Raw genomic sequence first — 20,275 nt, 5'->3', positions numbered from 1 at the left:
AAGAAGCAGTCACAGAAGAAATGCAAAGGATCACAAAAAAGAGGTGAAAAGATGCTCCACCTCACTAACAAGGAAAAAAATTTTAAATCATAGTATATCGGTTTTCACCAGATTAGACCGGCAAATGTTTGCAAGATTAATGACAGGGTATCGGAAGGGGTATGGAGGAAAACCTCTCAGACATTCTGGAAGGCTAGCATCTGTGTATAAACTTTTGGGAAGACCATCTGACAATCTATATTAAAATTTAACACATGCTGATCCTGGGGCCCAGCAATCCCACTTCTAGGAATTTATTTTACAGAAATACATGTACAGGGATGTTTACTTCGGCAGCATCATAAATCAGAAAATTGGAAACCAACCCAAAAGTCCATTAGCAGGAAGCTGGTTACATAAAGCATGGCACATCTATATTATAGAACAACATGGAACTGTTTAATAATGAGGCCAATCTCCATAGTTTAAAATAATAAAGTAGATTTCTAAGGACTGGCAGGAAAAGACATAAAAGATACACTGTTAAGTGAAAAAGGCAAGTTGTAACAGTATTTCTTTTAAAAAGAGCAACATTAGTATATCCAGATTTTCTTATTTTTTTCATAATGGAGAGTTACATTCTAAACTGATGAAGTTAGGCTTATAGGATTTTACAGTCCACGTTTTATATTTCCAAAATAGTGACTTCTTACTTTTTGTTTTATAATCGTAAAAAAGAAAAGAAAAGAAAAAGAATCCTTATGAGCCTATTAGCCTCCCCTAAAGGTTTCTTGGACAATAACTACGAACTCATTTTAAAGACTGTCTTTTTTTTTTTTTTTAACATCTTCATTGGAGTATAATTGCTTTACAATGGTGTGTTAGTTTCTGCTTTGTAACAAAGTGAATCAGTTACACATATACATATATCCCTGTATCTCCTCCCTCTGCGTCTCCCTCCCACCCTCCCTAGCCCACCCCTCTAGGTGGTCACAAAGCACCGAGCTGATCTCCCTGTGCTATGTGGCTGCTTCCCACTAGCTATCTATTTTACATTTGGCAGTGTATATGTCCATGCCACTCTCTCACTTTGTCCCAGCTTACCCTTCCCCCTCCGCGTATCCTCAAGTCCATTCTCTAGTAGGTCTGCATCTTTACTCCCGTTAAAGACTTTCTTAAAGGGGATTCATGGTGTGGTGGTTCTTATCTATTTGTCTTAGGCTTTATTACAATAAAGCAGCTTTCTGTATTTCAGAGCGTAACCTCCTCAAGGACCATCTCTTTCTTCTATCCCGAAATTCAGAGCTGCCATCACATAGGTATAGTGTGGCTCAAATAACGGGGGTGATGCCAGATTTCTATTTTTCATTTTGATGAAAGAGGTGGTCGTGTTCACACTATCAAAAAACAAACAGAACCACGGCTCCTGCTTCACAATTTATACAACTTAGTGGAATCTGTGTACGTTTGACAGTTCTAACATGTCTTACAGTTTCAACATTTGTTTTCCCCTGGGAATTTGAGAAGGAAGGAGATATATCCATTTTTTATAAATCTACCTGGTTAAAAAAATAAAAATAGGGACTTCCCTGGTGGCGCAGTAGTTAAGAATCCGGCTGCCAACGCAGGGGACATGGCTTTGACCCCTGGTCCAGGAAGATCCCACATGCCGCAGAGCAACTAAGCCCGTGCACCACAACTACTGAGCCCACGTGCCGCAACTACTGCAGCCTGTGCGCCTAGAGCCCGTGCTCCACAACAAGAGAAGCCACCTTGATGAGAAGCCCACACACCGCAACAAAGAGTAGCCCCCGCTCGCCTCAAATAGAGAAAGCCCGCGTGCAGCAATGAAGACCCAACGCAGCCAATAAATAAATAAATGTTCCCTCAAAAAAATTAAAAAGAAAAGAAATAGTAGCTTAAAATAAATAAATAAATAAAAATGTACAAAAGAGTACAAAGTCAATCTCCTTCACACCACCAGGGGCAAGGCAACCAGAGTTCCCAGATACGTGTGTGTCCCCCACTCCCCAAGCACAGCACATATGTGGTCCTGGGCCAAGCCTCTCTCACCTAACACAGACCCCACCGAGTGGTCCATTTCCATGGACCCAGACCCAGGCACTTCATCCTTCCCACCAGGTCAAAGTTAACACAGCAAAACGCAGGAAGGGTGAACAGAAGAGGCACTGGGCCAGGCCTGGCCTCTGGCTCACAGCCTGTAGGAAGGGGTCAAAGAGATGTCGGTAGCTCTTCAAGCTCCTTACAAGAAGACAAGCAAGTCCCCAGAGCTCCCTCAAAGCTAAACGAGCGCCCTTCAACTGCATGACTCCTGACTCATTAGTGGAAAGAGAAAGCAGAAGTGAATGCACTGCAAATAAATAGTGATGGGAGGTATTGTTTCATAAATACTTTCTCAACGGGAAACTGAGACAGTCCACACCTTTCTGTTGGACAGAGAAATCTCTCTGAAAGCCTAGCATTCTCACTTCTTTCCCAATGGCCAGCTCTGAAAGGCACTCCTGCCTGACCAGGTGAGCCTGCACACAGCTCCCTTCTTCCTCCTCCTCTGACTTTCTTTTAACCCAGACCTTCCTGCAGCCTCTCCCATTTCCAAACGAAGCACATTCTGTGGCGTTCTGGTGCTACCATAGAAACCCTCCCCAGAAGGGCTCCCTGTGCCCAGAAGGGCTCTCTGTGCCCCAGCATTTAGAAAACCCAGCAGAGAGGCAGCCTATGTGTTCCCCAGAGTTTTTCATTCAGTTCTGAACAAAGCAACAGTTAGGGGCAGGGTGATTCCAAGAGAGGTGTGTTTTAAGGTTGCACTGTTAGCAAGAAATCTCTTGCCACAGAAAATATGAGAAAAGAAAGCAGGTGGCAGGTTTTTTCTCCCGGGTCCCGCCTTCTCTAGGCACATGGCTCCCTCAGCACCTCAGTCATGGTCCGGAGGCAGGGGACCGGCCACTCCGCGAGTCCCGCTCTGCTGCCTTCCTTTCTGCCTGCAGGACCTCCCCAGCTTGGGAGGCCGAAGCTGGCTTTGCTGCCACAGCCTCACCACCGATGACCCTCTACTGCTTGGGATACCCAGGCAGAGGCAGGCAAACGGAAAGCAAGGAAATCAAAGCCAATAAAAGCTGCCTCAGATTCACAAGAAGATGACCGAACTAGAGATCTTCCTAAAAAAATTGGTACTTACTGTTAATGAGGTGAATGTCATGCACATCCCACCAAAGCCATTCAGAGCCAGGGCGATGAAGATGAGCACGGAGAGAGCTGGAATGAAGCAGAAAAGCTCCTAAGCGGGGAACCACGGCTGAGCTTCAGGGACCAGTGCTGGGTAAGGAGCCGGCCCCGAACAAACGCAGCTGAGCGCCTGACAAGCCATCAGGCGTTAGTGCCGGACACCTGGGGAGCTGGCCCAGCCTCTGCCTCATCCTCCTCTCGCCTATTTTACGGAGCTTGGGCTCTTGCAAAAGCTGCACCCCCGTCCTCCTTTCTCCACTAACCTTAGCAGCAAGGGAGAGGCCCAGAGAAGCTGCTTCACTGAAACCCAAAGTACAGGTACCCAAGAATCAGGAGAGGAGCCTGGATAAGATTTGGGTGAAACTCAAATCCTATTTTGGTGTTTGTTCTAAAAGTCCCTGCAGCATCAGTTCCACCTGAACAGGGTTAGGGACCAGGCAGCTTCTAAGTTATTTTTAAAGTGCTGGCCTGGGCTGCCCCAAGGGGCTCAGCTCATGACCTCCACACACACCCCTGCAGCTGGCCTAGTTCTCCAGTTGGCATCAATGAGGCCATGGGGGACTGGCCTGGCTTGGCAATGAGACGGGTGTTTCTCACCCCCTGGGAGCTTCTCTCAGACCTCTGTCTGGGGCCATTATTTGGTTACCCAGCCACCCATCAGAGATAAGTCACTGGGTAAAGGCCTAACAGGCGTCCCTCTAATGTGAGCAGTGAGCAGCAGGCCTGGCCCAGCTTTCTAGAGCAGGTGGGCCTACAGGCACCTCTGGGCACTCTCTCCCCGGTCCCTGACAAAAGGGTAGAGGAAAAGCTTACGCACAGTTTGGGTTACTTGCTCCATATGCAATCAACAAGCAGGAGACAGCAAAGCAGGCACTAAAAAGAAACAGAAACAGTACATTGTTATTACTGTTATTGTTAATATTGCTTATTTGGAGGTATTGGTTATGTGCCAGATGCTTTCAGAAAATTTACGTACATTCTTTCATTTAATTTAACAATTCTACAGATATAACTGGCTCCATTTTACTGATGAGAAAAATAAAACTCGAAAAACAAAAACAAGACAATGAGGTCCTACTATACAGCACAGGGAACTATATTCAATATCCTGTGATAAACCATAATAGAAAAGAATATGAAAAAGAATGTATATATATGTATAACTGAATCGGTTTGCTGTACAGTACAGTAGAAATTAGCACAACATTGTAAATGAACTATACTTCAATAAAATAAATTTTTTAAAAAACAGGTATTCAAATACTTGGGAAAAAACAAACACAAAAACTAAATTCTCCAAAGTCTCCTAGCTAGCAGGTGGCTAGGCTGGAATTCAAGCCCCAAAGCCAGATCTGGTAAACACCCCGCTGCACTGCCCCCTCCATTCCCCAGACTGGAGAGGGCCAAGGCTGTGAAGCGAGAGAGGACACAATCCACTCCCCAGGCTCCCATGCCCGCTCAGCAAAAGGGGATGGACAGAACCCCACCGGGCAAGGGGCGATGAATGGCAGCTTCCAAATCCCCTCTGCCTGGCTCTAACCTGGGACCAAGTCTGCTTAAGCTCCAAAGAATGAATGAAACTGGCCCCCCACGCATTTCCTTCAGGGCTACAGGCCTCGCTCATTGCACACCACTGTCCTGCACGATGCTCATTTCCAATGGGACTGGCTTGGGGAGTACCTTGGCCAGAGAGGGCCAGCTGCTTGGTGGACTGACCCTGAGACTGGCAATCTGGAGCTTTACAGCCCAGGAACACATCCCAGGAGGTACATAAGATGACCCACTAAGGTACCACAGGTAGGGAAATACTATTTTACAATTTTATAATTTTAGAAATTTTATAATTTTAAATCTCGGCCACTTTAATTTATATTTTTTGTATATGTATCATAAGGCACATAAAACACCATATGAGATGATGGATGTTCCCTGAACTTACTGCGGTCATCATTTCATGAGCTATGTGAGTCTGATCATTATGCTGCACCTCAGTCTTATACAAGGCTGTACATCAATTACTACCTCAACAGCATTGGAAGAAAAGAATAAAGTACATAGAACATTAAGAATGATATATGTGGGGGCTTCCCTGGTGGCGCAGTGGTTGAGAGTCCGCCTGCCCATGCAGGGGACGTGGGTTCGTGCCCCGGTCCGGGAAGATCCCACATGCCGCGGAGCGGCTGGGCCCATGAGCCATGGCCGCTGAGCCTGCGCTCCGCAACGGGAGAGGCCACAGCAGTGAGAGGCCCACATACCGCAAAAAAAAAAAAAAAAGAACACTGGTTTCCAGTCTTTCTGACCTTACACCTCCATGAGATGAAAGAGTTTAAATACATACCTCTAATATAAGCACATGGAGTTGTCAATGATATACACATATATCATTCTTTTTTTGTTTGTCTGTTTTGCAGTACGCGGGCCTCTCACTGCTGTGGCCTCTCCCGTTGTGGAGCACAGGCTCCGGACGCGCAGGCTCAGCGGCCATGGCTCACGGGCCCAGCCGCTCCGCGGCATGTGGGATCTTCCCGGACCGGGGCACGAACCTGTGTCTCCTGCATCGGCAGGCGGACTCTCAACCACCGCGCCACCAGGGAAGCCCCCAAAACCAGTGTTCTTAATGACAAGCGATTCCAGGCCCTCCCGGGCAGGCCTGAGCCCTGTGACATTCATGCAGATCGGCACAATGCAAGGGTCACAGTAGCTATGGATCTGGTTGCACGTGGGGTAGGAAGCCCGTCCTGGGCAGGCGTTTAGGGAGCTCCACAGTGCACCTGAGAGCAGGTACCAGGATTACCCACAGTGGGGAATCTCAGCCCAGGGATCCCACCTGCCCACTCCCACCCCTAGAACTGACCTGCCCAGCAGCCTGAGCTTCCTTGGGCCGTACTTGTCCATGACGATGCCCAGAGGCAGGGTGATGGCACTGAGCAGGAAGGAGCCCACGGTGAAGGCCAAGTTTAGCATCTCATCCTGGGCCTTGCAGCTGAGCCAGCCATTCATTCGGCTCACCTCCTCGTGCTCCGGCTCTGCTGTGCCCCCCACTGTGCCATTGGTGACATTCTCTGTGTGTAGAGGGAGGGAAACCTGACCACAGGGTCGTGGCAGCGATCTCCAAAGATCAGAGGGGCGGGTGCCCACCCGGAGTCAGCCCACTGGGAATGCCAGGGCTGAATCTGGCTACCCCCCAGCAGGCTGGCATGTCTATCTGGCCCAAGCTCCCTGGAGCGATAATGCAGAGATTCTTCACTTCTGTGTGGGGGTCACAGACGCTTTCGAGAATCCAATAAAGGAAGCTCCACTCCTGCTCTTTAGAAAATGCACAAAGTCTTGCCCACAGTTTCCGGGCCTTCAGGCATCCCCGGCAGCACCCACGAGCCCCAGGTTGGGATTCCCATTCTAGAGTAACCGACACCTAGAAGAGTAGGCCTCGGGACCCAGCCCGGGCTGTGAGTGGGACCCCAGACTGGCTAGAACCTTCTCTGCAGCTCCGTCCATGGAAACAGTCTGCAGCCAGTATACAGGAGGCCGACCCTAGACCACCTGGGAAGGACAAGCTGCTGGTCTCACTGCGCTGCCCTTGGTCAACCGAGGGGAGGGGTGAGTAGGCCTCCTTTACTGCCCAGTACGGCAGATTTCTCAAACACACAGCCCCTGTGCTCAATCCTCCCCGATGTTCTCACAGCATCAACCACCACATACACTGTGTCATGGAAGCCCTTGGGAAGGGTTTTTGTTTTGTTTCGTTAAAAAAAAGAAAAGTCCTGAGTAATGTGCTTTCACTTGTCGAAGTGCACCTTTCTTCTTCTCGCTGGGGTCATGATGTCACTGTCCCCTGTGGCCACGCCTGTGCTGTAATCCCAGTCCTTAACGATACCCTCCAAAGTCCACCTGGCACCAAGACAACGAAAAGACGGAGGAAAAAGTGCTGCAGCAGCGGAGGGTGGGAGGGTAGAGGATAGGCCGCCATGTGGCGGAGGAACCCTCTCGTCTTGGGAACTGCTAGTTAAGAGATGCTGACTAATCCCGCAGAGGGAGGAGCAGCCTCTGATGAGAGGTGAGGTCGCGCTGGGAGACTCAAGGAAATACCTCGCTTCAGATAACTGCGTGCCTCCTGAATGCGGCCCCCTGGCACCAGGGTTATAAATCTGACGTGTGCAAGGCCTGCCCGGGTCTCTCTCGGGTGTGACCCAAGGTTACGGGAAAAGATGCACCTTGGGTGAATCATGCTATATGCCAGCCTCTGACCAACAGGCCCTGCAGGGGGCACGTTGAGGGTGGGGTGCAGGGACCTGGCCTCTGGGTTCCAATTCTGGTTCCTCCACTTCCTATTTGTATAACCTTGGAGAAGTGATTTCATCTCTACCTCAGTTTCTTTATCCATAAAATGGGCATAATATAAAAAATCATCTACCTTTCTAGAGTTTTGAGGAAGATAAAAGAGAAATCCAGATAACATTCTAGAGCTCCCATAGGCATAGAAAATGCTCAATAAACAATAGCTAAAAGTTGTTATTACTACTCGTCTCGTTGGCTCGGAATGGGGGTAATGGCTGGCAGCACAGCTGGACACACTAACTGGGAGCAGAGTTCTGTAACTGACCATTCATCCACAGCATGAATTCATATCTAGCCTCCCCCTGGGCTGGGGGGCCTGAAGGACAGGGACTGTGTTCTAGTCACCTGTGTCTCCAGCACCTCCCCTTGGTCCTGGTACACAGTAGTTGTTTACTGAATGAATGAAAACAGCGGCATCAGATCACGTTGGCCAAAAGGATCAAGAGAGAAGAAATGAAACAGGACACATGGAACCACCTTGAAGACAGAGGGGATCGAAGGAGATTATAGCCCCAATGTTAACCTCCCGAAGCCAAAGACACAAAACCTAACAAGCCAGACCCTCGGCGCCCCCCACCACTTTCTCTCAGCTTTCCAAAAGATGCCCCACCGTGCTGGCAGCCAAAACACATGACACACAGGGTCATCTGAGTCCATTAGGATCCAGCTCAGAACCGTCACACACACTGCCTTAGCCAGCAGGCCTGAGCTGCTTGTCCACAGCGAGGCCGCTTCTGGAAAAGCAGAGCTGCTGTTGGCACTGGTTTCGGGTGTCAGCTCTGCCAGCAGCAACAGGAACTGGAATGTAAAGCGGGAGGACAGGGTGTCCGCAAAGCAACGGCCACCTCCAGGTCAGTGTGCAGGTGCAAGCAAACCAAAGAGGTGCGACAGAGTGGATGGGGGGGAAGGGGGCACCCCCAGGCCTGGGATCGCTGGCTTGTGAGAGCGCTAGAGGACGCGAAATCACTCCGGGCTGGGAGTGCTGTGGGATCTGCTGCTACAAGCAGGGAGCCATGATCGGATGGGGAGCAGAGGAAGCGAGGCAGCACGGGGTCTGAGGAAAGGCACAAGGGTGTTCTGCTCCCAGCTTCCCCAGAGAGGAACCACAGCTGGACCTAAATCCATGACTGTACTCCCCGAGAGAGAGAGAAGATGAAATCCCAAGGCAACATACATATGCAAGGCAGACTCCCTGATTTGCTCTAAGTGAAGATGGGGACGAAAACATCTTGAATTGTTTAGAGATCTGGTCACCCTGTAACTAGACAGGGGGGCTCAGGGGGAGAGAAGTTAGAGTGGAGGGAAGGGAATCTGTCTCTCCCATCTTTCATCCTAGAGCCGCTATAACAGAAGCAGGGACCTTACACTTTTGGCCACCAACCTTCTCTTAAATCCCTGCCAACGGGGCCACCTGGCCCTCTGCCCTCCTAGCTCCCGGCAGTGATGTCCAGCAACAAATGAGCTGGGGGTGGAGGCGCCCGGGGGGCCTCTCATCGGCCCAGGGAGCAGCGCGAGAGTGCCCCTCGCCCCAGAGGGCACTAAACCTTCTGTGAGCCCGAAGCTTTGTTGGCAGTAAACAGCCCACACGAATTATTGCAGATCCAGTAATGCCCAAACACAGTCACACCCAGGCTGCTTCCGTCGCTCTGCTCCCACCTGGGCCACTGTGGGCCAGACAGACCCAAACAGATAAGCACACAGGAAGCGCCAAGCCCCTGGGGTGCCCCTCTGCTCCCAGCCTAGACCTCAGCCCTCACCCCGGTCCAGGCTGCTCTGTGCCTCACCTGCGCCGGCTTATTACAGATGCGGCCAGAGTGGCCCGTTCCGGCCCGGCCCATCCCAGCCAGGGAAGGTGAACCAAGAAGACAGGCAAGGAACTGGCGTGTCCGGAGTGTGCAGAGGACAGGCGTAAGGCTGCTTAGGAGGAGACCCGGGGCAGGGAAGAGAGAACAATGCCTGCCCTGTTCGGCCCCACTCACAGAACTCACACACGAAATCCTTACAGAGAAAGCAAGGGAGAAAAGAGGGTGCTGTGGTCCCCCTGAGGCTCCCCTAACCTCCCTGGATCAAGGAGGGGGCTCCCCTGACCCCAGGCAAACAAACCAGAAGAGCTGACCGTACGATGCTCAAGGGAGCAAGGGGCACCGGGTTGCAGGCCTCTGCAAACCCGAGCTGCGCCCCCAACCCCCAGAGTGCAGGCCTCTGGACGCCCTGCTATGGTCTCTGCCCCAGGATCTCCTGTCTCTCTCAAATCCTTAGTCTATCCGGCAACAGGAAGCAGCATCTCAGTCTGGCAGGGGGTATGTAGGTAAGAGGTCAGCCTCAGACACAGCAAACCGAGGCAGGACACAGTCAGAGGACCATGCCGGGTAGGTCAGGGCCCAGCCCCCGCGTTGTGATGGCAGAGTGCCGGCGTGCACTGGCCACTGTGCTCTGCGCTAGTGGTTCCTGTCTCACCGAGCGCCATCCCACCCTCACCCCATGTTCCACATCCAGATACTAGGAGTGTCAGAGCAGATAAGTCGCTTCCCCGAGGTCTCATAGACAGTATATGGGGAAGCTGGACTTGAATCCAGGTGGTCGGACCTCAAAGCTCCTGCTTTTAACCTTCAGGCTGTGCTGACGCTGTACCACCTGGGTTAGAGGCATTTCAGAGAGAAGATGCTGAGGGATGAAAGACGCACAAGGCTATCAGTGTCGGGGCAATGCCAGGTGGCCCCTAATGTCACCTGGTGAGAATGGGACTGCCCCCAAGATGCTCCCACGAGGTCCCTGAAAGCCAACCAAGCTGGACAGGACCTTAATGGGACACCAAGAAGCCAGGGAGGGCCAGCAGATGTGGAGGAGGGAAATTAGGTCATGGAGAGGAGGCAGGCAGGGTGGGTGGGGAGGGCCGAGGGCACCAGCTCCTTTGTGACACGTCCCGAGGCTGGAGGGCCCAAACTGGATTCCCAAGTACCGAGTAAAAAAAAAAAAAAATCCAAAATAAACTGGGGGGAGAGAGTGAAAACAGTCCTATTCGCAGCAAAAAAGTGAAAGGACTTCCCTGGTGGTCCAGTGGTTAATACTCCCCAAGCTTCCACTGCAGGCGGCATGGGTTCGATCCCCGGTCAGGGAACTAAGATCCCGCATATGCCACGCGGCGTGGCCACACACACACACACACACACACACACACACACACACACAATGTGAAACGATGGGTTTTCAAAAGCTACCACCAGTGGCCTTTGAGGGTGGGAGGAGACCATAAAAAGGGAGGGCCGTCAAGTGGCACGGACCATCTCCTGTCCACATCTGCAGCCTCGGTCCGGCCTGGTGGGGACCGGGCCTGGCCCTGCTCTCTCAGGGTCCTGGGGGCCAGCTTCCTGCTTTGTTTCAGTGAGGGGTGCCACCCCCCGGCCACCACAAGCAGAGTAACTGCGGTGGTCAAGAGCACAGAACTGGGGTCTGCCTTGGGGTCCATGGCTGGGCTGGACCGTGGCTTCCTCGGGCAGAGGCCACGTCTCCCACCTTCAGGACCCCCACCCCACCCAGCACCTGGCGTGTGGCAAGCCCTCAACAATTCATGAGAGGCTAACAGGTGAATCTGACCATCTCTTCTGCCTCAGGGGCTTCTTCCTGCCTTGAGAATAAAATCCAGTCTCCCCAGGGGCCTGCAGGCCCTGGCCCCTTCCCAGATCTCCAGTAATCTCCTGCCCGCCTGTCATTTCTCTCCTCTCTTTCAAAACACAGCTTACCCCGGAGGCTCACTGCCCGCTCCTCTCCTGAGTCACCCCTGTGGCCCTCCACGCTTCTGCCTAAATATCACAGAGCCCCCCCACCCACTCAAGTTGAACAAGATCCCCACGGTGGCTCTCACCCCGGCACCCTGCTCTCTGCTGGGGTCAGACCACCACTTGGAAGCATGTAGGCCTATGTGTGATGACTCTTAGATGCTGGCAGACTACAGACTCCCTGAGGGCCCAGATTGCTCTGCGCCCAGCAGAGCCCCTCAGAAAATGTTTACTGAATGTATAGGTCAGATACACCAGATAGCACCAGGCCCCTGGGCTGACCCTGTCGAAGTGGGCCACCGGTTGACAGAGGAAATGAAGAAAGAGTTTGGGTGTGGGTGGTGACAGCGGCCATCCGGCGGCCAAAAGAACACAGTTGTGGAAAAGCCGGGGCTGGGAACCCAGTTGGTCTCCTGTCCATTCCAGCGGGGAGTGGGGAGGCAAAGCCAAGTGCCAGGCCCAGGTCCCCAGCCCCAGTCATCCCTCCTGACTGTCCGGGAGACAGGGATAAAGAGCTGAGGGGAAATGGAAAACCCAGCTCTTTCTTTCTGTCTCCCACCTCGACATGCTGGAACCGGACACCGTGTCTGTGGCCGGATTCTGGCTGGAGTCCCGAGAAAGAGTTCTGAGAACCTTTCAACAGGTTCAGGCAAATTTTCTTTCGAGAACAAACCAAAGCATCAGTTCTAAAAGCCACAAAAAGCTGACAAATTTGCCTTTCAGTCAGCTGTAGGCTGGTCAGCTTTTCACAAGCTGAAGTCAATAAAGGTAATAAACGGCCTGACCGCTTCTCTGCACTTCAGCCGTCCCCCAAGCATGAAAATATTAGGCCTAAGCAGAAATCTTGATCCTAAATCCTCCGGGCACACCCAGCCAGGCAAGACACAGGGACTCCTGGCCCCAAAAGGCAACAGGTTACTCCAACTCCAAGAAACAAGGAGCAAGGAGGCCAGAGAGATAAGCTGTGTGGAATCAGCAGGCCTGCCCGCCACGGATGCTGGGTCAGCGGGTTTGCCAGATAGTCCGAAAAACCAAAATCAGAGGCAGGAACAAAGGCACGGGATAAGAAGTTGATGTTCAACCCACAATCCTGACCCTTCACCTTCACTTTGGTTTACAGGAGGGACCAGGCAAGCCTCTCAAGGGCTTAAACACCAACTCAGCACTACGTCGGCACAATCTCCGGGACTCCTCCCACTTCAAAGAAGGAAGAAGCCAAGGCTGAGGCAGGAATGAAGTGACCAGCCCCAGCGCTGCCAAGACCATAAAATAAATTAAATCAGTGGACGATGTGGGGGGGGGGAAACGCTAGAATCGGACCTTCTGATACCACAGTAGGTCAAAAAAAAAAAAAAATTGACTACAATAGTCCTCCAGTCTGGATGAGATGCTACAAGCTTCATCTGGGGGTGATGCTTCCTTCTGGTTTTTAACCCCTCTGTGCAGCCTGAAAGAATCCATCAGAGGCAAGCAGGGAGGGTCATGCACTGCAAGGAGAGGAGAGAGGGAGGGAGAGGAGGTGCCTAACACTCCAATCTGTTCCCTTCCAGTGTCATTAATCTCCTAACATCTCTCGGGCAAAGCAGAAAGCTTGTTTAAGGAACAAGGTCTGAGTGACTCTCCCATCTCCCGAGATTTCTTGCTGATGTGGGAAAAGGTCTGCCAAGAACCCTAAGGTTATTAGGAAATATTTCTGAGTGGCTAAAGGCTAAAGGTTATAAATGATATACTCTCTGCCCTCAGGCAGGCTCAGCATCCCCTCCCTTTCTCCTGTCCTTAACCTCTCGCAGCTGAAGCTTCCCTAGTGACTTGGAATGCTCAGGAATCTCCTAGGAAGATCAGAGGAGGAGACCAGGGAGGGTTCTACACGGGCTGACAGGCAGCATGAGCTGGTCCAAAGCTTTCTCTTCCCTCAAAGTTAGAACTCTAGAGAAAAAAAAAGGCATGCTGGGCTTCCCTGGCAGCGCACTGGTTAAGAATCCACCTGCCAATGCAGGGGACACGGGTTCGAGCCCTGGTCCGGGAAGATCCCACATGCCGCGGAGCAACCAAGCCCTTGTGCCACAACTACTGAGCCTGCGCTCTAGAGCCCACGAGCCACAACTACTGAGCCCGCATGCCACAACTACTGAAGCCCACGTGCCTAGAGCCCGTGCTCCACAACAAGAGAAGCCACCGCAATGAGAAGCCCGCACCACAAGGAAGAGCAGCCCCCGCGCGCCGCAACTAGAGAAAGCCGCACGCAGCAACGAAGACCCAATGCAGCCAAAAATAAATTAATTAATTTTTAAAAAATTTTAAAAAGAGGCATGCCAGTGGTGTGATTCAGGGAGTCAGATTTGGGCTATTTCCATCCAAAGGAACTTGGGCAGGGGCTGCTGACAAAAGTACTGGGGAGAGACATTACTGAGTTCAACCCTTGGGTAGTCACTGCTGGGGACAGAGAGCAGAGGAAAACATTTCCTATCAAGGTTGCCTAGGAAGGTGGGTAGCAGGGTAGTGGGTGAGAGGCACTTGGGTCCCACTGATTGGCTGAACCCCACTGACCTTCAGCATTCAGAATCCTTTCACAAGGTCATCGGGTGTGAACACAGGGGTGGGGGTTAGATTTCTTGTAGACAAGCATCCTCGGCCTTCATTCAGCAACACCAGTGTGTAGCAAAGGGAGAGGACAGACCTAGTGTCCTTTCCATAAATATCTTCCTTACCTCTCTCCTCCCCCCACCCCCATGGGGTAGAAGGCCACTGAGATGTTCTCACAGCCTGTGGGAGGAAATGCCCTTTGAAAATCATAAAGCAGCAAAAATAGACAAGAAATTGTATCGGAAAAGCCCTTTAGAGACTCCATGATAGCCTGACAGAGAAACATCTAGATTCTAGATGAACCTTCCACCGGCTGGAGGCCAAGCCACTTCCTCTCTCCTGCTGCACCCCAGCTACTGAGTCAGGAGTTCCTCTTTCTTACAGTCAGAGAGCAACATGTTTACTGCAAAGCAAGTGATGTGCCAGGCACTGGGAGGAAAGGAGTCCAGTCATGTTCCCAGGTGGTGGAAAGAACACCCTGGACTTAGGGATTCTGGATCTATTACAGTCTACAGCTGTGCGGCCTCAGACAAGTCAGAAGATCTGAGACTCAGTTTCTTCAGTCACAAAACAGGGACAGTGATGTGTACCCAGCACACACTGTGAGTGTGTGTGAGCTGGGTGAGGATCAAATGGGCCTTTTGCTAACTAGGAGGTGCTGCGCAGTGAGGCGGTCTTGCTGGCTGGGTCTACACCGCCATCCCCCCCTCTCCCAAAGCCCCCACTCCAGGAACCACCCCGAGTCCGAATACCCGGCTCACCTGGCTCAGTACACAGGTAGGAGTAAAAACCCTCCGACTTGAGCATGATGAGCAGCGAGCCCCAGCCCAGGAGGACTGCCGAGAAGAGGAGGTTTTCCAGCACGGCCGTGCAGGCCATCCACCAGCGGCGCCGATGGGCAGTGGCCAGGGTGGGCGCCATGGCGAGGCGAGGCGAGGCGAGGCGCGGCGGCCCGGCTCCGGCTCGGGCTCCGGCTCTGCAGCCGCCTGCGCACAGACCTCGGCGTCAGCGCCCGGCACTATGCAGCCGGGTCGGCCAACCCGGACCGCTGCCGCAGCGCGTGGAGCTTGTCACCCCTCTGCGGTCCGGGAGGCAAGTGCGCGCAGCAAGGAAGCCCCAGCCCTGCCCGTGCCCTGGGCCACCCTCTCCGCCGCTGGCTCGTCCGCCTGCCCGCAGCTCCAGGAGAGCCGCCCCGGCCAGACAGGGAGACTTCTCCCTCGGCTCACTCGTAGGGAAACTGAGGCATGGAAACAAGAAGGGACTAACGCCTGCTCAGGGACGTGGACTTAGTCCTGGCTCCCAGAAGGATTGACACAGCCTGGGGGTTGGCAAGGGAGGCAGCCTGAGGTCCGGATACCTGGGCAGGTGCATACCTGAGGGCTGCCACTCCCTAGGGCCCTCACTGGCGCCCGCCCGCCGGCACTGGAGACCCTCTCCCAGACCGTGCTCCCTGAACCACAAGATCAGCGCACGGAGTTCCAGAACGGCCCGCCCACGGCCCGCTCATTGGCCTGACGGCACAGGAACTGCCGCGCCATTGGCCGCTGTCTAGGTCGCTAGGCGCTGCGGCCACGCGAGCCCCGCATGGGAGAGGAGAAGCCGGTTCAAACCGGCGGCGCGAGTCTCTCGCGCGACCCCCATCGGGGGCCGTTTCCTCGGCAATTAGCTCGTTTCCATGGAAGTGGACCCCCGTCCCTCCATCCCCCAGCTCCCTCCTCGATTCGTCAACTCTTTCCTGGAGGCTCCTCATCCATTCAGTCTCTCTCCTTTCTCCTTTCCTCTCTTCTTTACATCTTCAACCTACGCCCTTATTCGTGCGCCTTCTGCCCCCCAGCACCCAAGCCCGGGGCCCAGGTCCCCCGGATCCAGCTCACCCGGTTCTTACTGCTGTGTGTCGGGCCCGGCCGGCGCCTTTTCTGCCCCCCTTTTATTCCAGCCCTTTTATTCCGACCCCAAGATGAAAACACTGCCACACGCTGATTGGCTGAGTGGGGGCTGGAAACAGGCTTTATCCAATCAGCAGCCACCCGCCCGCCCCGCTGCGAGCAGAAGCCGGTTCCGGCCGGACTAGGAGACAAACAAGGGAGCTGGGGGTGCACCGGGACCTGCGTTGGGCGGTGTTTTTGGTCTGGTGCTTTAAACTGGAGTCACAGCCGGGCCGGGAACCCCCAGAGGCATTGCCCCATCGCCTCTCCAGAGCCTCGCCCCGAAGCCCTGTCTCTGGATTGGGTCCCCTGCTCGGCGTTCCGGCTCCCTCGGACTTCCCCTAGTTGCACGCCGGTCCGCCTCGCTCACCTAGCCTAGCTCCCGCACTCCGCTCTCCTCCGGCCCGCTTCGTCTTCCCCAACTTCTCCTGTGCCTTGGGCACCACGCCCGATGCTCTGGCGCCGCATGAGTCGTCCCGCTCCCGCCACTTCCATTGCCTCCCCTCGCAACGCTGCCATCCTGTGTGTCTTGGGGCTTTGTGCCCTGAATCCTCGCTCTCCTGCCCCTAGTAACCCTCATCCAGGCGCTGTCTGCGCATTCTGGATCCCCTGACCTCTCTCTATCCAGGCATGGTGTGCCTCTTCCCTGCTCTCCTGATTCATCGACCCCATTTCTGGGTGCCATCTGCCCGGTCCCTGGAAGGTGTCCCTCGGGGTCCCCAAGTGGGAGTTTGGGGCTTGTCTGCCTCCTAGAACGTTGTTTCCTCGGGTGCCGCATCCAGACTCTGACCCCCCGACCCCACCCCGTTCCCTCTCTCCTTGGTCCCCTCGGGGACCTTCACCCAGACCGGTCATCTTGGTACTCCCTGCTGGAGTTGACCACCCCATTCCCATTGCCCGGCACCACCTCCACCCCCTTACTCCCCATTCCCTGACATCTCCTTCAGGTTAGGGCTCTCCCTACAGGTTGACGCGGTGGGCAGCGCCAAACTGCAAAGCACAAGTCAGGTCTCCCGGAAAGTGTGCGTGGTCGGGAGGGCTCCAGGCTCCTGCTCTGATCAGCGACCTGGACATGCCCCGAGGAACTGCCAGGGCAGGGGGATGGAACCTAGGCCCTGGAGGTTCAGCTCCATTTGGAGGATCTCCCCCATCGAAGGCACTAGGCCAACAACTTCGGAGGGCCTTCGGTCTCCCGCAGATTCCGCTTGGTCTCTCTGGCACGCTCTGGGAGCTGGCCTTGTCATCCCAGGGCTGTGAGGACCCAGCAGCCTCCTGCTCCACGTCCCTGAGTCCGAGTGCGCCCCCTGCCGCCGTGAACCCACCGTTGGCAACCTTGCTCAGACCACGCCTGACATTGTGGGTTTGGGGGATCCTGGCTGGTTACCTATCCCGTTAATCTCACCGGCTCACAGGGTTGTAACTGTCTCTTGACTAACTTCAGTCTTTCCCTCCCTCCCTCCTAGAGCCGCCTGCCTGAGGGCTGTCTCCAGGCAGTTGTTCCATACACATTTCTAAACTGTTTCAAACACATCTCTGAAATAGTTCATTTTCTCCACCCCCACCCCCCAAAACTGTTCCTCCCATCCTTTTTCAGATAATAGCATCACTACCTACTGAAGTCAGATACCGTGAACCACCTTTTCAACAAATATTTGTTGGGTACCTGCTGTTATTCTCCCTCTCCCTCCCACCCCCACCCCACCCAGACAATCCGTATCTCCTAAGTGCTTATCTAATTTGCCCATGTATGTCTATGACTGCAACTGCTGTTCATCTAGGTTCCAATCTCAGCCACTCAAATCCATCTCTCCATCGCACTCCATCCCAGTGAGCTATGTAAATCTGACCTCTGCTAAAATGCTTCAGAAACTCTTTACCATTTGTCCTGCAGGATAAAGTTCAAGTTCTCCAACCTGACCTACACAGGCTCCTCCCCCACCCTGGCTGACTTAAGATGTTCCAGTCACATGGAATTGCTTGTAGTTCTGCAGGTGCTGTTCTTTCACCTCTGACCCTCAAACGTAGTCCCTTCTGGAACAGCATCTCCTCCAGGAAGCCTTCCCTAACTACTACTCACGATATTCTCCATTATCTTTGTCCACTGATTGCTTTGTTTTACAATCTGTTCATCTGTTTGTCTCTCCCTTTTCCCATTGACTATGAACTCTTTGGAGGCACGAACTGTGTCTTATTCAGCTTTGTATTGTATTATATTGTATTCTGTATTAACCAGCCCTTAATACAGAAGAAAGCACAAAGCAGATGCACAATATGAGTTTGTTGAATGAAAACATGAATAAATGAAGAGGAGAAAGGTGTCAGCTTCTAGGGACAAAGGATTCAAAGCTGGGAGAATGATGTAATGCCAATAATAATGAACCTTTATTGAGAGTCAAAAATTTACTAGGTGCTTTACATACTTTGTCATTTAATCCCTACTATAACCTGGGATATAGCCATATCCACATTTTTCAGATGAAAAAACAAGCTTTAAGTAACATTTCCAAAGTCACAAAACAAGTATGTCAGAACTGAGATTTGAATCCAAGTCTAATTTGAATGAAATTCTGGGTTTTTGTTTGTTTGTTTGTTCTGGCCGAGCCTTGTGGCTTGTGGGATCTTAGTTCCCCAACCAGGGATTGAACCCGGGCCAGGACAGTGTAAGTGCAAAGTCCTAACTACTGGACCACCAGGGAATTCTCTGGGTTTGGGGTTTTTTTCAGTCTTTTTGTCAACAGTGTTAAAGGCAACACACCAGCGCTGCTGGCAAATCATAAAGAAATAAATTATTATGTATAAAATAAGCTACAAGGATATGTTGCTCAACACAGGGAATGTAGCCAATATTTTATAATAACTATAAATGGAGCATAACCTTTAAGAATTGTGAATCACTATATTGTACATCAACTATACTTCAATTAAAAATTCATAAAGAAATAAAACCACTAAAGTACTAAAAGAAAATGTAGAAGATTATTTCACTGATTGTAAGGTAGAGAAAGCCTTTCCATCTTTCCATTATGCGTGACATTAAACCCAGAAGTCAAAAAGAAAAAGACTTGTCTAAATTTAAACTTTTAATTTCTATGGAGAAAAAGAAGAAAGAAACTATAAACAGCATTAAAGACCAATTACAAACTGGGCAAAGAATTAATATCCTTGAGCAGAAATAGAAACGCAGATGTAGAGAACAAATGTATAGACACCAAGTGGGGAAGTGGGGGTGGGATGAATTGGGAGACTGGGACTGACATATATACACTAATATATATAAAATAGATAACTAATGAGAACCTGCCTGCTGTATAGCACACAGGGAACTCCACTTCACTGTACAGTAGAAACTAACACAACATTGTAAAACAACTGTATCCCAATAAAAAAAATTAAATAAAAATAAAAAGAATATCCTTGATATAAAGGCACTTATAAATCAATGAGAAAAAAATGAATATCTCAATTGAAAATTGGGGAAAGGGCTTCCCTGGTGGTGCAGTGGTTAAGAATCTACCTGCAATGCAGGGGACACAGGTTCGAGCCCTGGTCCAGGAAGATCCCACATGCCGTGGAGCAACTAAGCCCGTGCACCACAACTACTGAGCCTGCACTCTAGAACCCGCGAGCCACAACTACTGAGCCTGCATGCCACAACTACTGAAGCCTGCACGCCTAGAGCCCGTGCTCTGCAACGAGAAGCCACTGCAATGAGAAGCCCGTGCACTGCAACAAAGAGTAGCCCCCGCTTGCCGCAACTAGAGAAAGCCCGTGCACAGCAACGAAGACCCAATGCAGCCAAAAATAAATAAATTAATTAATTTAGAAAGAAAAAGAAAATTGGGGAAAGAATATAACCAAATCATCTATAGGAAAAATACAAATAACTTTAAAGATATGAAAAGAAGCTCAGTCTTAGAATAATCATAGAATTCACATTTTAATGATCTTATTTTTTTCACTTTTTTTAGTGATTCAATTATATATATATATATATATATATATATATATATATATTCTTTTTTTTGGCTGTGCAGCACGGCATGTGGGATCTTAGTTCCCTGACTAGGGATCGAACCCCTTGTCCCCGGCAGTAGAAGCGTGGAGCCCTAACCAGTGGACCGCCAGAAAATTCCCAATATATATATGTATTCTTTTTCAGATTCTTTTTCACTACAGTGTATTACAAGATATTGAATATAGTTCCCTGTGTTATTCAGTAGGACCTTGTTGTTTATCTATTTTATATATAGTAGTGTATATATATTAATCCCATACTCCTAATTTATCCCTCCCTCCCTCCCCTTTGGTAACCTTAATCTTGTCTTTATGTCTGTGAGTCTATTTCTCTTTTGTAGATAAGTTCATTTGTATTATTTTTTTAGATTCCACATATAAGTGATCTCATTTGATATTTTTCTTTGTCTGACTTACTTC

General features: G+C 51.4%; 1 protein-coding gene across 10 annotated transcripts in view; it reads right to left on the bottom strand.

The window, feature by feature from the left end:
- SLC43A2 (solute carrier family 43 member 2) overlaps positions 1 to 15,879 on the bottom strand; it is a 39,008-nt gene extending 23,129 nt beyond the window's left edge. For 3 of the 10 annotated variants that reach the window (XM_060135948.1, XM_060135951.1, XM_060135955.1), the window contains exons 1-5: positions 15,791 to 15,879; positions 14,678 to 14,902; positions 6,077 to 6,284; positions 4,040 to 4,095; positions 3,176 to 3,252 (exon numbers count right to left, since the gene is read on the bottom strand). In XM_060135948.1, the coding sequence (XP_059991931.1) occupies positions 3,176 to 3,252; positions 4,040 to 4,095; positions 6,077 to 6,284; positions 14,678 to 14,837 (501 nt within the window). In that variant the 5' untranslated portion in view covers positions 14,838 to 14,902; positions 15,791 to 15,879. Of the gene's footprint in view, positions 1 to 3,175; positions 3,253 to 4,039; positions 4,096 to 6,076; positions 6,285 to 7,016; positions 7,111 to 9,341; positions 9,363 to 9,660; positions 9,781 to 13,880; positions 13,979 to 14,677; positions 14,903 to 15,289; positions 15,342 to 15,790 lie in introns of those variants that run through there. The other 7 variants (XM_060135949.1, XM_060135950.1, XM_060135952.1 and 4 more) reach the window with 7 other exon arrangements.
- Positions 15,880 to 20,275: the final 4,396 nt, after the last annotated feature.

The sequence above is a fragment of the Lagenorhynchus albirostris genome, chromosome 20 (genome assembly GCF_949774975.1).
Source record: "Lagenorhynchus albirostris chromosome 20, mLagAlb1.1, whole genome shotgun sequence".
Taxonomy (NCBI): Eukaryota; Metazoa; Chordata; class Mammalia; order Artiodactyla; family Delphinidae; genus Lagenorhynchus; species Lagenorhynchus albirostris.
This window is presented reverse-complemented; position numbering and strand designations above follow the sequence as displayed.